This window comes from Perca flavescens, chromosome 4, assembly GCF_004354835.1.
Source record: "Perca flavescens isolate YP-PL-M2 chromosome 4, PFLA_1.0, whole genome shotgun sequence".
Lineage (NCBI taxonomy): Eukaryota > Metazoa > Chordata > Actinopteri > Perciformes > Percidae > Perca > Perca flavescens.
The window spans coordinates 27235969-27252368 of record NC_041334.1 but is presented as its reverse complement, the minus strand read 5'-3'; the positions used below and the strand labels follow the sequence as shown (position 1 = coordinate 27252368).

At 40.4% G+C, this 16400-nt stretch overlaps 1 protein-coding gene across 3 annotated transcripts in view; it reads right to left on the bottom strand.

Moving 5' to 3' along the window:
• Window positions 1–682: 682 nt before the first annotated feature.
• LOC114554364 (retinoic acid receptor gamma-A) overlaps window positions 683–16400 on the bottom strand; it is a 53636-nt gene continuing 37918 nt past the window's right edge. For all 3 annotated transcript variants that reach the window (XM_028576165.1, XM_028576164.1, XM_028576166.1), the window contains 7 exons: window positions 5449–5597; window positions 4884–5025; window positions 4601–4764; window positions 4273–4449; window positions 3851–4055; window positions 3558–3716; window positions 683–2639 (listed from right to left, as the gene is read on the bottom strand). In XM_028576165.1, the coding sequence (XP_028431966.1) occupies window positions 2308–2639; window positions 3558–3716; window positions 3851–4055; window positions 4273–4449; window positions 4601–4764; window positions 4884–5025; window positions 5449–5597 (1328 nt within the window). In that variant the 3' untranslated portion in view covers window positions 683–2307. The remainder of the gene's footprint in view (window positions 2640–3557; window positions 3717–3850; window positions 4056–4272; window positions 4450–4600; window positions 4765–4883; window positions 5026–5448; window positions 5598–16400) is intronic.

The following is a 16400-nucleotide window of genomic DNA, read 5'->3' as shown; positions in this document are numbered from 1 at the left end:
CAACCTATAGGGGGACTGAAGCGGGAAAAGTTACATAGTATTGCTTTAAGTACATGTACTTAGTTACAGTCACCCCTGTGTGTGTGTGTGTGTGTGTGTGTGTGAGAGAGAGAAAGTGTGACAGATAAAGAGAAACAGAGTTAAGGAAAACACTGAAGATAACTCTTTTCTTTTACCTCAGTCACATAATTGGGATGTTTCCATCCTATAATATCACAAATGACAATTTAACAGTCTAAAAACATCATTATGGCATCAGTGTTGATTATTTACTACTTCTGTGTACTTGATGGCTTCACATCTGGTGCTAAAGACGTATAACTCGTCTACATGGTCACTTCTTCAAAGCTGCTGGTGTTGCCACTATTGTCAAGTAGGATCTGTTTTCTGCTTCATTCAGGGAGTAAATGTCTCCATATATGATTTATCAAAAACATGCAGTCCTGTTTTTTTTTAGGATATCATCACACTAGCGTCATCTTTTTATCACTCATGTCAACAAACCATAAAACAATACGTTGCATCCGTATTGCAACGTTTCATGCCATGAAGGACAACATGTTGATGGAGAATCTTTCCCTTACAACTATTAAGAAGCTCAGTAAGACTCACACTGTCTTTCATTACACAGATAATGACACATATTATACATCTTGCGTAAAAAAAAGCTGTATAGTCTCAATGAAAAACTAAGTATAAGTATTTATTTTACAAAATCCATGTATTGCATCACTTATTAGATACGAGCACACATGAACACACATTACTTTAAACTATTATCCTGTGCTTCAGCGGACAGGTCACCCAATGTAAAGCTTTTGTTTTGTTGTTAATTATGTTGGACGGTTGCAACCTCAGTTGATTGGTCATGTGATTCTTGGTCAGCTTGCATCGGCATCACCGTCATATTGTCCAACAGAAGTCTTTGGGTATGTTGTTGCTACAAATCCTTTATAATGTGCGTTTTTAATAATTGGGCTTCTGCATACATGCTCACTGAACACGACTAGTAATGACAGGAATGTCAAATGTCTACAACTTCACTCTGTGTATTGGTAAATTCTCTCAGTTACACACTCATGCACACACACATACACACCTGAGGTTTTCTGTGAAGTAAACTGCTTTTCAGGGTTATGTCTGTTTGGATGATTCTTTGCTCACGCTTAAAAAATGAAACTACTATGGCTTACGCGAATCTGTGTACACTGTACCAAGGGCATGTACAGCATAGTCAACAACTTGATTTTTTAATATCCCTTTTACCTGGTGTAACAAGATTTTTTTGTTGAAGATGGCCACATTATGAGCATTCACACCAACGGTTTTCTTAAAATACTGTGTTCACAGGTGAAATGTGGCCCTTATGGAATCAACCTGAGATTGTGTGATGACATTAAATCTACCCTGCAGATTTCTAGTCTAAATACATTTTAAATTGTAAGTGTGTGTTTTTGTCAGGAGGTGGAGAAATGCTGCTGAATTTGTTTAGCATTATTTGTTAGAGTCTTATTTGTATCACAAGCACCAGAGCTGAAATTACAGTCTTCTTCTTATTCTCTTTCAGATGTTTTACCCATCAGAGATTTTCATACCACATGCTTGTCATATTGTGAGTCCTGCTCGTGACCTGTTCTCTCTTTGCTATTGCTCTCTTTTCTAACTTTCCTATTGCTTTTCACTGTGTCCAATAACACAGAAAACATCAAATTAAAGACAAGCTTAAAAAAACATATATGTCCAGTCAAATGTGAGCAGGACAAAAAAACAATACAGAGTCCCACAAACAGGCATAAAGACAGAACAGAAATGTGTACATGCTTAGAAAAACCATACAATAAAAAAATAAGTCGCATATCTCTGAATAGTAATAAAAAGACATTTGCGGCAAATGGACACCTCATTGAGTTCTATTGTTGCAATGTATTTTTTTACCATCAATTTTATACAAAGCATAGCCCTTATAGATAGCAGAGGAGTGCATTTTCTTCTGTCCACCACCTCTCGTTCCTTTTTTGGTAGACGAAACACTTTTGAAATATCTTTTAGACAGTCTCATTTTGGCACAGTGATTTTTCACGGAGCTCTCTTCACTGACATTTAGTGCTTTTGGTTCTCCCACTCATTGCTTCCTATACTGAATTTAACACATTTTAATTTCAGTCAACATATACAGTATATTTAAATATGTGCTTTATGCAACACCATTGTTGTATAAGAGCCTAATTCTGTGAGGTTTCTGGGAGGAGATATTGCTGGGCGAAGGCTCAGTGATCTGAAGGAAGAAGCAGCATCATTGTGTCTCTCTCACTGCGTTTTCCCAGTCACACCTTTCTTTTGCACGCCCGCTGCCATCTCCCCTGCCGGCTCCCCGTCACTGTCCGCCCATCGCTCCTTCTCCTCATCCCAGTAGTCGTCCTCTTCCTCCTCCTCTTCCTCCTCCTCTCCCTCCTCAACAGTCGACTCATCCGTAGCCTTCTCCTCTTGTTTGATGGCTTGAATGGCAGGGGGAGCGGCTGCAGTGCTGTCCCCTGAGTCACTGCTGTCCTCGAAGGCCTCGGGGTTCTCCAGCATCTCCCTGATCAGTGGAGGCATGGGGCCTGGGATCTCTGTCTTTAGTGTGACGGCTCTTTCTGCACCTGAAGGCACACACAAACACATATTTATTCAGGACAGCATTCATTGCTATTTCGATGTTTTGCTCATTTTACTCAGAACTGCAAGGACAACATCCTAGGGACAGTTTTTCGTTAAATATCCCGAGTTCATTCAAGCCAGTTTTAAAAGTGTCTCTTTCTTTCCACACAAAGGAAATGAACTCTGAGCCTGACCACAGTGAGGGAAAGGAACAAGAAGCCTCTCTGTTAGTCTCATATGTCAGTCATATTAAAACACATTCTTAATCATGAAGTAGATAAACTTTTATCTTTATACAATAGATCTGCTCTTTTTGCACAGAATCCACAATAATCAGTCAGTAAATAACATCTAGAGGTATTGTTGAAATATGTGTATGAAATAGGTGTAACAGAAGGAAGCGTCTCACAAAATGCCCATGTTTTCACTTTTTAGTGCTCTTATACGGAGACGATGGTATATTCTCTCTGACAAAACTACTGTATTTTGCATGAATGATTCTTAGGATACATTTATATTAAATACATTTTAATTTCTCACAAATCAACTCTTTTAAAAAAGACTATGTTCTACTTTAGAATGGAACTCTTCATTTGCTATTATTTTTGATTAGTCATCTCCTAGATAAGGTATTGATTGAACTATTTGACACTAGTGCCAATACAATACCTAGGTGTAGATACTGGTACTAAAACAATGTTACATGTTGTCTTGACACAAATAGACGTACCAGAACTTTGTCTAAAAATGCCACGTTTTATTTTAATCTAATCGAAGGAAAACATAAACAAAAATACAAATCCGAGCAGATATTCACTGCCAATATTTAGTACTTTACAGTTGTTGGTCCTCAGTACTGTGTATTTGTTACCCAGCTCTACTTCTAATCTGTGGTATTGGTATGTAGAACCTCAGCTGACCTTTGGTGCTGATTCCTCTGAGGTCTGTGACTTTCATCAGCATGCGGGGAAACATGTGAGGCTTGTTTGGGCGTCTGCGGCGGGTGTAGATCTTCAGAGCCTCTAGCAGCGGCTCCTGCAGCTTGTCTACCTTCTGTGGTTCCTCCAGATCCATACGGTCTGAAACAATGAGAGAAAGAGACCAATTTGAAGAGGTAAAGAAATGGTAGCGATGGAATTTTAAAACAATGAAACAAAGTAACATCTTTAAAGGATGTAAGCTGATAATAGCACGCTAGCAGGCACAACCTTACCTCCGCAGATGAGGCAGATGGCACTGAGTAGTCCCGTCTCTGTGTCGTCCATCTCCAAAGGCAGCAGCTGACCAGCAAAGCTAAACACCAGGTCTGTGAGCGGGCCAAAGCCAGCGTTATGCATCTGGGTCCTGTTGAGAGTCAGGCCATCTGAAAAGGTCATTGTGTCCTGTTCCGGGGTGTAGCGAGTGCATATCCTCAGCATCTAAGAGGGGGAAGAAAATCCCAAGACAGAGACGAAAAAAACAAATATTGGCAGTTAGTAAAATGAGGCAGAAAGTCAGTCCAAAAAACAATTCATGGCAGCTGTTCAGAATCATCGACAAGTTAGGCAGCGTGACAAATGAAAGCTTAAGGAAGGTGGAAGGGGTGGAAGGGGAGTTGGTTAAAAAGGAGGCGTAACAGGAGCATGTTGTTGGTACCAGGATGTCCAGACATGCAGATTTGAGGAGGGTGATCTGGTCAGCGATGGTGAGCGTAGTGAACCCTGGTAGCCGCTTCGCAAACTCCACAATCTTTATAATGCACTTAGTGGACAGCTCACTGAACTTATCCCACAGGCCCAAGTCCAGCTGTACTCTGTGGTCAGCGCTTGAATTCTGAGAGAGAGAAAGAGGGACACTTTTTGTGTGTGTGGCTGTGCAGAATCCATACAGTGTTTGTCCTTCTGGCAAAGCGGTGAGCTAATGCTTGAGTGGAGTGTGAGTGTTTAGGGTTGGGTGTGATTATTATGCAGTAAAGAAAACTCACTGTGGTGTATTTTCCTAGTTGGCACAGAGATGGAAAGGTCTCTTTGTGAGCTTTGCTGACTTTGTTGACCAGCTCCTCTAGTTCTCCACTCAGCTCATAGTTCTCTGGCAGCACCACCTCCTCCTTTACATCCTTCTTCTTTTTGTTCCTGTCATTACGCACCGCTACAGGGAAACACAGGCACAAGGTGACACACATTAAAAGCCCATTCTCCCCATTAGCTTGGTTGATAGTAAAGTATTATTTTTTAACAAAATGATTGAGGCCAATATTTTCTTTTCACCTTCTTTGGACATGCCAACCTCAAAGCACTTCTGCAGCCGACAGTACTGGCATCGGTTGCGGGTCACTTTGTTGATCTGACAGTTCTTGTCTCGGTGGCAGGTATACACCATGTTCTTTTGGATACTGCGCCGAAAGAAACCCTGAAACCGATAAAAGAAGCTGTCTTGTACAATGCTTTATGACAGGAAATATGTTCTAAATAAGATCTCAGAGAATCTCAGGGATGGCAATGTCAGTCTCTCAGTCGGTTGGCCCACTGCTTTGGTCCAGACTGAAATATCTCAACAAATATTGATTGGTTCAATGCTTATTTATTTATTTTTAAGCTCTAAATCACCACTTTAACAACAGCTTTATTCAATTTAGATGGATGCCATAACCATTTGCTGGTCACATACAGCACAGTGTTTAGCTCTGTTACATTAATAATGTGCAGTATTAGTACAGATACACTAGAGGGCAGCTGAACAGGCTCTAGTTGAACATCAGGCTTTTCAGCAGATATCAGCTGTTCACTTCATACATGTCCTGTAAAGTCTTCATGCGTCTCTGGCTTCATTCACCTTGCAGCCCTCACAGGAGCTTACTCCATAGTGATAACCAGATGACTTGTCCTGGCACACAAAGCATGGCTTGTAGATGCGAGGAGGAGGAGGAGGAGAAGGAGAGCTGGGCACCATCTCCTCTGAGCTGGTGCTCTGGGTCTCCACCGCTGCAGAAAGAGAAAAAAGAAACTCTTATTATATCAGAACATCTTGTTTACATAAGTTCTTTGAAATTTGATGAAAGCTAATGCGCCAACTGATTAAGAGAGAATAGTCAACAAACAACCCCCAACCACATGCAGGCCACCCCTTGGAGCCAGAAGGCAAGCTCAAAGGCAGACATTTTTAAGAGAAAAGGGAGGGTGGGGGGGACTGCTGATTGACAGGGACTTAAAAGAGACACAATTAGCTGATGGCCAGATGGCCCTCCTGATAAAATGTTGATTGGCAGCTGAGATTTGATTGGCTTCTCCATTTACTGGTGAGTGGGGGAGCAGCATACCTCTGTTGACTTTTTGACTGACATCTGAATTTTTGCATCTGTGTATGTGTGTGTGTGTGTGTTTGTGTGTGCGCCACACATGCACAAGCTCACATTTTTATTTGAAAGGCTATCCAACCGGACCTGCCTATATACCTCCAGTCCCATGTGAACAAACAGAGGCGGGATGTTTATGAGAGTCGGCTGTCTCCCTCTGTTCTTTCTCGCTGTCTCGCTAAAGAAAATGGCACACTGTATAACACCATTTGTTGGCCACAGGCAAAAGTCATTCAACTGCTGCTAATGAAAACGTTCAAAACAAACAATGTAAAGCAGATGCAGAGACAAGTACGTCCAGCTGATTAAGACTGTGGTTCCTTACTCCTAACACATAAAAAGAATGAAAATACGCCTGGTACACATTGGAGGTGATGACTAAAGAACAACCAGATTCCTTCAAACATGCTTTTCAACTTTCACCTTCAGTCACCCCAACTTCACCTCCCTCTGCCCATTTCCACCCCCACTCCCTTGTTTCCTGGCCCTAAATTCCTCAGTGCAGGCTGGACAGAGTTTAATAGTTGCCCAGGCTCATAAGCGGCCCTATAAAGGTTGTGTCTGGGATGGGAAGGAGGCCCCCCGGCCAGGCTGACGGCCTCTTTATTGGGATCCAGTCACCTTGGGCAGCCATTCACATCAACAGCTCCATCCTTGGATCCCTTCCTAGTAAAAATAAAGAATCCCCAAAAAACCCCAAAGTCACAGCCCCTCCTGTCACCTTCAATGGATAGCACAGGACTGAACCAAATGTGGCCCCCACCCCATCGCAGCAACCCTAACCTGAACCCACAGCCTGTCATTAACAAGAGTGGTAAGGTTTCAAAAAACAGAGAGGCAAAGGCACAAAGGAATAATCAACTAAAAACAGAGAGGGGAAAATGAAAAGAGAAAGAAAGGGGAAAGAAGGAGGTGAGCCCGAGGACAGAAACTTCCCAGTGGCCGAGAGGTTAAATCAAATCCTGACCATTTAACTTTGACCTTGACTGAAGAAGGCCATTGCTAACTACATGACCAGCAGCTTGCTTTAAAGTTCAAAAATGTGTTCAAATATGACATTCAGTTAATCATGACTGACTTCATCCTGTTTCTGAGCAGTACTAACAGCTGTTGTCCTGCAGCTTTAATCATATAAACTAAATGTTTCAAGAAAGTGAGAAATAAAACCTTATTTTTAACTGGGTAATTATATATTTTAACTTGGCCTTATTTAGTTCAAGTGGTTACACAGTGGTATGTAAGTGTGTAAGTCTTTAATGAAGGTGTGTATATTAATCACTGGGCAGACTGTTTCTCAAAAACACACCAACTGGGATCACTACACATAAATTTTTTTTCAGGCATTTAAGGCCTTTATTTCCACAGGACAGATGAAGACACGAAAGGGGAGAGAGAGGGGGAACGTTACGCAGCAAAGGGCCGTAGGTCGGAGTCGAACCCGCGGCCGCTGCGTCAAGGAGTAAACCTTTATATATGTGCGCCTGCTCTACCAACTGATCTATCCCGGCCACAGGCCATTCATTTTTTGATGACACACGTGCATTGATTTGAACATTTCTGTTGTTTTAAAGTCCCAGAGTAAAACAATGTAATTTATCCTATCTAAAATATTCTTAACACATTGTAATTAAAAACATTGACGTGTTTCAGCAATGGCAAGGCAGGCAAGGCAGCTTTATTTGTATAGCACATTTTAGCAACAGGGCAATTCAAAGTGCTTTACATAAAACATTAAAGAGCAGTTTTTAATAGAAGACAATTAAAAACAATTTAAAAACATTAATAAACAAATTAAAAACATTAAAAGACAAGAATAAAATTGATAGTGCCGTATAAGAATAAAAGTTACAGTGCAGTATAAGAAATTAAAGTTAATAAAATAGATTATTTAAAGAAAAGTAACATCAAAAAGATAGGTCTTTAGCTTAGATTTAAAAGAACTGAGAGTTGCAGCGGACCTACAGTTTTCTGGGAGTTTGTTCCAGATATGTGGAGCATAAAAACTGAACGCTGCTTCCCCCTGTTTAGTTCTGACTCTGGGGACAACAAGTAGACCTGTCCCAGACGACCTGAGAGGTCTGGGTGGGTCATAATGTAGTAGCAGATCAGTAATGTAGTTTGGCCCTAAACCGTTTAGTGATTTATAAACCAGTAAAAGTATTTTGAAATCAATTCTTTGAGGCACTGGAAGCCAGTGTAGAGACTTCAGTACTGGACTGATGTGATCCACTTTCTTGGTTTTAGTGAGGACTCGAGCAGCAGCATTTTGAATCAGCTGCAGCTGTCTGATTGATTTTTTAGGGAGACCTGTAAAGACACCGTTGCAGTAGTCAAGTCTACTGAAGATAAAAGCATGGACAAGTTTTTCCAAATCCTGCTGAGACATAAGTCCTTTAACCCTTGAAATATTTTGAAGGTGATAATAGGCTGATTTTTTAATTATGTTAATGTGGCTTTTAAAATTCAGGTCTGAGTCCATAACTACACCAAGATTTCTGGCTTTGTCTGTTGTTTTTAACATTGTCGTTTGAAGCTGAGCGCTGACTTTCAATCGTTCCTCTTTTGCCCCTAAAACGACCACCTCCGTTTTTTCTTCATTTAATTTAAGAAAGTTCTGGCACATCCAATCATTAATCTGTTGAATGCACATATTTAATTGTTGTATTGGGCTATAGTTCCCTGGCGATAAGGTTATGTAAATTTGTGTGTCATCCGCATAACTATGGTAACTTATTTTGTTGTTTTCCATAATCTGAGCCAGTGGAAGCATGTAGATGTTGAACAGAAGAGGCCCCAGAACTGAGCCTTGGGGAACTCCGCACGTCATATTTGTATGCTCAGATGTATAATTACATATAGACACAAAGTAGTCCCTATTCTTTAAATAGGATTCAAACCACTTTAGTACTGAGCCAGAAAGACCAACCCAGTTTTCCAATCGGTCAAGCAATATGTCATGGTCTACCGTATCAAATGCAGCACTGAGATCAAGTAATACTAATACTGAAATTTTGCCACTATCTGTGTTTAAGTGGATGTCATTAAAGACTTTAACAAGAGCCGTCTCGGTGCTGTGGTGTGGTCGAAAACCTGACTGGAAGGCATCAAAACTGTTGTTTAGCGATAAGAAAAAGTTGAGTTGTTGAAAAACCACTTTTTCTATGATTTTACTTAAAAATGGAAGGTTTGATATTGGCCTATAGTTGCTCATTAGTGTCGTGTCTAATGTGTCATTAAATAGTTCCTTCTATTTCGGCATTCAAATGAGAACAAACAACTGGCAGTTTGGCTGTGCACCCTGTGTTCAGCTGGCTGTAATGTTGTTAAAATTAAACCCCTTTGTGATGCTTACGTCTTTATTTTGCTTTATACTATTTATACTTTATGCTACATTTATTTTTCCCAATTGTTATATTTCACAATTAGGGTTAACATTTGAGTTTTGATCTGAGATAAATGCGGTTTGAAACATTGTGTTAATCAGAGCTGAAACAATTAACCAATTGGCTGTTAACCAAAAAATGAATCAAAAATGACTTAAATGATTACACGTTTTAACGACTGCTAGTCGGACTAAATTAACAATATGAAGACAGCACCTTGGGCTTCAGGAGAGCGTGACACTTTTCACTATTTTGAAGTCCAAATAGACCAAATTAGTAGGGGTGGGAATCACCAGAGGCCTCACGATACGATATCATCATGATATTTATGTCACGATACGATATTATTGCATTTTTAAAAATATTGCAATATTCTGCAATATATTGCAATTTATTACCTTTTTTTCAACTTCAGATTTTTCCCAATTTTTAAATTATGTCCACAAAAGGAAACTTTGTCAACATCTGTTTTGTCTAAAAAGATAAATTTCTCTGTTTGTTCATCTCACTTCAATTTTATTTCTGCAAAACGGGATTGTCAAGCAGACAAACTGACCAACACATATATAATAAAAGATCGATACTTGGCGTCTGTGTATCGATACAGTATTGCCACAGAAAATATCGCGATACTATGCTGTATGGATTTTTCCCCCCACGCCTACAAATTAGTACTATTCAGTTTGGGGAGCCCAGGTGTGGGAGGTGGAGCTGAATGAGTGGCACTGTAACTTGATCACTATTTTCTGTTTATATAGTAACACTGACAATGTAAGAGTGGCCCTGAGAGAACAAGTGGAAAAATAGCTCCCTCTGAAACGGAGAAGCTGCATCTGGCGCCAGGAGAGAGGTAGTGACTGACGCTGTCTGAGAGTGGTGAGAGCGGGTGAGGAGGGACGTGACTCCCAGAAACATGACGCAGGGAGACAGGGTGAGAGACACTGTGCTGAAGGCGGTGAGAGTGAGGGAGAAGGGGGGGGCTTTACCTGGCGTGGAGAAAGAAGGAGAGGAGCCAAAAACTGTCAAGCTGCTGTCATCACACCCTGAACTGAGCTCAGCCTCAGAGCCTTGGCCTGAAAAAAAAATACCTCTTTCTTCTTAACCTACAACTAACCCCTTAGCATGTCACAACATCAATCAGCACACCTCTGTTGGACGCAGAACAGAAAGATTACTCATATGAATCAGCCTCATCAGCTAGCTGGATAAAACTCCTTTGCAGAGTTTCACGTGCAACCCAAACTATAAATATAACCTGTCATTGGACGAATAGAGTGTTTTTCAGCGTACAATTCCTTAACAAGTACTTAACTTGATCTACTCGTGTTTCTTGGTCTTTCCCACCTTCCTCCTCTCCACTGTTTGTTGCCAGATCAACACATCCCTGTTTAGACAACTGAAACCCCTCTGAAAGCAGACAACTTCCTTATCAGCTCTGATGCCTAAAGGTCTTAAAGTACAGGAATGACAGTTTCAGGCCTGAGTAGTTTACTTACATAATACAAAAATGTAAATAGAATTAGGAAAAAAAATGTATAGTATACTGTTTGCGCAGTTAGTATACTAGAAACCAACATAGTTAATCATTTTATACTCTCAGAGATGGTATGTTACTTGTGCCATCAGACGTCAGAACTGATCTATCATTCTGTATTAATGAGTGCATGAGAAGGAAAACGCAGTGACTGACTCCACGTGTCATCCAGCTGCAGTTGTTTGAATTCTGCAGTACACAAACACACGAACAGAGTGAACATGTGGTTTGTTTTACACTGATATTGAAGGCGTTTTTTCATTCCTCTTGGAGTGGCTGTGTGGTCGACACAGTGTGGCATAGGGCCTGCAGCCTGGCTCAACCTGCCAACATCATACATCTCATTGAACTAGACATTGGCCTGGGGGCTCCAAAGAGCCTTGCACTGCAAAGGAGTGGAGGATAATACTAAAGGCATTATTAAAAACCATTTTTCACTTGTTTAATTGTTGAGCCAAACCAGAAATTTGAGAAATACCTTTGTGACTCAGATCATTGTAAAAACACAGTAAAATTCAAAGATCAGCAAAAGAGCAATTTTGACTCATATTTCTTCCACCCTGAGTCCTCTAGAGACGAATTTGGATGGCAAATTCAGTTTTTACATAACCTCTCGGCTCACAAAATGTTCAGCAGCATACTGTGGAATGTGTGTGCACATGTGAATATGTGTGTGTGTGGGCTGCTGCATGGGACCACAGGTCAGTTGGACTGTGTGTGTGAGGGTTTTCAGTGTGACTTTGAGTGCGACAACACTTACAGAAACAGTGTGAGGTCGATTTTAAACGGCAGAGTTAATGCAACTTGTAAATTAAATTCTGATTACGTGACATGGTAAACAGTGGGGGAGAGCCACAACCTCAAATATGCTGAGCTAGTAATTACCACAACAGCAGGGAGGAGATTGGGGAGATCTGAGTGACAATCCCTTTCATCAGCTGTTCTAAGTTCAATATCAGTGTTCCCTCCCCTGCCCCCCACCCCCCTCACCCCTTTTAGCTCAACCCTCACTAATAACCTTCTTCCCCCCTCTGTCCTCTCCTGCCTTCCTGCCCTGGCAGAAGGAGGAGTCCTTCCTGTCATAAGCAGCGCCTTTTGAAGGAAAGGCTGTGAAAACCAGGCTAATGTCCAGGAGATGGCTCCATAAAAACCACAGCACCAACAACTTAAAAAGGAGGCAGAGACACACTCTCTCACACACACACACACACACACACACACACACACACACACACACACACACACACACACACACACACACACACACACACACACACACACACACACAATCAACGGTGCACAAAGACACACACATTCGCACAAGCTCACTTACAAAAACAGACATCCTGGACAATCTCCTGAAACCTGCAGACTCAAACAGTTTCAGAGGGAGATATTTGGGCCTAAAGAGTATAAAACAAATCTTCAGGAAGTCACACTTCACACTCACTTGAGCTTGACATTGTGTAATTCAAGGCGAGGTTTAGGACAAAACCTGGAAAACAACATTCATGTAATATTTAGTTTTTTTCATGGTGACAGAGTTAAGCTTTGTTTTTTGTGTGTGTGTGTGGGGGAGGGGGTGCGTTTACGGGACAGGTTGTTAAATCTGGGTTTGTCCCTCCCATTCATCATCATACATACAATACATCCTTTCTTTTTTATAACACCCAATAAACCCAGCTCTCTATTTTTTCCCTTATTTGATATTACAGAGTCTCCCACCTCCATACTGGGAACCTTGAATACGACACTGGGAGCCAACATGATTTCTCAAACATATCTTCTGCTACAAATCAGGCAATGTGGATTTGAAATTGTTTAAAAGCATTTTGGTTGGACAAATAATTCAGAGTCATTAGGCCAAAGTGAAGACATGGCTGGAAGCTTTGACGCCACTATCAGAGACAAGTTGGAACACAACTCACTGATGACACCAATGAGCAGGCTGTGATTGTTCCTGTAGCATTTATAAGAGTTCTGCAATTGCAAAATTATGCTATTCTAAACATTGTTATTATCATGGAAGGGTTTAGATCAGATCTACTCATCAACTATCCATAACCTTCAGTATTTGTTGTGTGTGCATTCCCAACAGATGAGTCTAAAGGCGTTCAGAGTCAAAGGTAAATGCCTTATGTTGTAACACACAAACTGTAACCTGATTATGGTGAATAACCAGATTAGAGTAATAATGTGATTAAGTGTTTGCATGATTCACAGTAACTAAATAATCTGACATGACTTGTTTGTTAATCTTGTTTATGACCAGAGAGAGGGATGTGTAGCTGTTGTTGGGAAAAGTCTTATGCCACGAAAGAAAGAAAAAGAAAGAAAGAAAGAAAAAGAAAGAAAGAAAGAAAGAAAGAAAATGAGACTGTATGTGTTTTGTCTGTGTTGATGAATTCACACAGCACCTACATGCAAATTACTTGCAGGGTAGCTTGTAACTTGAAACCTTTTTTTGTCCTGACCACCTAGCTACTCCACTGTTTGTGTATTGAAAATCTGCTTTGCTTAAGGCCCCGTCCACACGTACCAAAACGATCTTTTTTTTACCCATCTTCCCTGGATTTGTTTCAAGAATAATTGCGTCCAAACGAATCCACTTGCAAATGACTCAATACGCTACTTCATATGCCAGGCCTATAGGCGGCGCTGTTTCTGCTACAGAAATTCACCAAAAAACGGAGAAGAAGAGCATAGTCACTTCCACTTTCCATCATAACCATATAACATGACTAGCTAGATTATAATTTTCTCTTAATACATCCGTGGAATAAAATAACTTCCACCACTGCTCATTTTATAAAGGCCGCCGCAAGAAAATGTGTCTTTGTTTACGTTGTATAATGTGCTGTTGGATTGCTTTTTATTTTGCATGATTGCAACGTTCGCTAGCTCTAACATCGGCAGTCAAACAAACATCAATGATCCATGAATGATGTCTTTTTAATAATCTATAAGTTTTTCTTGCAGTAGCCTTTCTACAATAAGCCGTGGTAAAAGTTACTATAATCCGTTCAAGGAGTTGATAAGCAGACAGATTAGCTAGCTAGTTGATAAGTTATCTACTTCCACTTTATAAACAGATAGCCATAGCAGCTAACGTTAACGTTACTTCGCTGCTGGAGCGGTCAGCTACTTTAGCGATGTTTAACGTTGGCTACATAACGTTAGCAATATATCTTGTGTAGAGAGTCCAGAGGGAAGGGTCAGGGAGCAGAGACAGAGTATTTAGATATAGTGTGCTGGTTTGACCATGGAGATGGGATATGCTCGCTTAGCTTCCCCGCAGTTGTGTGTGCGTCAGCGGCCGTGGGAGAGGGTGTAAAAGAGGGGTGTGGCGATGACATCATCAATACGGATCCGTATTCACCATCCATACGAAGCCAAACGAGAGCCGTTTTCGGATTTTTTCACCCTGAGATCTGGTTTCAAAAAAGTGCGTTTTCAGGCAGTGCGTTTGCAGGATTCGTCTGGACGGTCGGCCCAAACGATGCAAAACATGTGCGTTTGCACAAAAAAACGTTTCCGTGTGGACGGCTCCTTAGCCTTTGTTCACTCTGTGACTTCTCTGGCACACTCTCAGTGTCAAAAAACACCAAATTAAATCACACATTCCAAATGTGTAATTTCAAATCTTCTAGTGTTTTGAAGTAAAATAACCTGGTTAGGGTTGTTATCCGTGTTACTGCCCTTTTCTGTTTTTCAGGATGTGCCATTGTTATATTTAAAGTCTTAAACTTAAAGTCTGTGTAAAAGCAATGTGTTTGACATTTTCAGAAACTGGTAACAACATTTAAAGGTTTAGTGTGAAAAATGAAAAGTTACAGGTTTAGGATCCTTTGTTATTGTCTAGTCTTACAGCTAAAAGAATGTCGGCTTTCTTTGAGCATATCACACACTGACTGATTTTTATTTCATGACCCAGTGACACAGATTACCTCCTTTTGTTAGAGACTAGTGATACTATTGCATGTCCAGCCAACATAATCATCAAAACCCCTTCTAGTCCAAGAAATAAAACATGTAGACAACCCCTAAAACTATCATTCTTTATCTTATAAATCAGACAAATATCTTCGGTCTTTTTCAGCTACTGTAACAGCATCCCCATTGTTAGCCGCTCTCCTCCTATGTGATGATATGATGGTCTAGAAGCATTGTTAAACGAGCTTTGAAGAACCCATTTAAAGAGAATAGGGTGCCAGAGAAAAAGGAGATTATCACTGAATGAAGTGGAGAGCGTTTCTCCTCAAGGCCTAAAACACCAAAATACAAAGAATTACTGAGGGGAGTTTAATCCCAAATCCAACTTCATCCCTCTACTCTTCTTTCAGCCCTCATCTCTTTTAACTGCCCATGCCTCACACTACCTAATCTCTTAATTGACCCTTTGTAATTGTAATTGAATCATTAAAAGATCTTGGTTACACAACACAAGGCATGTAAACCGAGCCAAGTGTGAGCAAAGAATACACCCACATTATTGCTGGGAGGAACACACACAAACACACACACACACACACACACACACACACACACACACACACACACACACACACACACACAATTGGAAGAGGAATATCAAGTGTAGAAAGGAATCTTCAAAAGAGGAGAAAAACAAATGTCACATAGAGGAGAACCCCCCACCACTGCAAGAGGCAGTGACAGAGAGAGCGGACAGACTTTGGCATGTCCCTGCTGCCTTTAATGCCTCCTGACGTTGAAACAAAGGAAGGCAGAGAGGTGCTGAACTGCCTCACATAAAAAAAAAAAACACAGGAAAAGATGACCCCCCCTTAACACACACACACACACAAACACACACACACACACACACACACAAGAAAACTTGTGTCAAAAAGACACAGAGGCCAAAATGCTCTCAGGAATTTAGAGTCACAGTGTCCAACAGTGCATGTTCACTGAAAGCAACACTGAAAAAGGAAACTTCAATTCACTGTGTCCAATGAGCGCTGTTGATGTACAATGTGGGCCTTCTTTAATAATGAAAAAAGTCTTAATGTTGATATTAGCAAAGTTATCAATGTTATAGCAAAGGGTCAGTGGAATTAAAAGAAAGTACTCGTAGGTTTTATTTGCTTGAAATATTACAAAAGCAAATGGCTGAGACTCAAGAGGTTAACCATCATATTGTGTATCTTTACGGTTTCTTAGTCTGACTGAAATTATTTTAAAATGTGAAATAAATTATGAATAAATGAGTTATACGATCTCCATTTAAAATAGAGAATAAAGTGTACCAACAATGTTTAACATCTGGTGAACCAAAAAATTATTACTAATTGTTATAATTAGGGCCGCAATTATTAAACTCCCAATTATTTGATTGATAAATTCATTGATTGAGCATTTGGTCTGTGAGATTAAAAAATATATATGTATTTGAAAATGACTGTTGCTATTTTCCAGTGTCTGCTGTGTCAGCTTGTTTTGTTCGACCAACAGTCTAAAAAATATTAATTTTCAATGATTCATTGTCAATGAT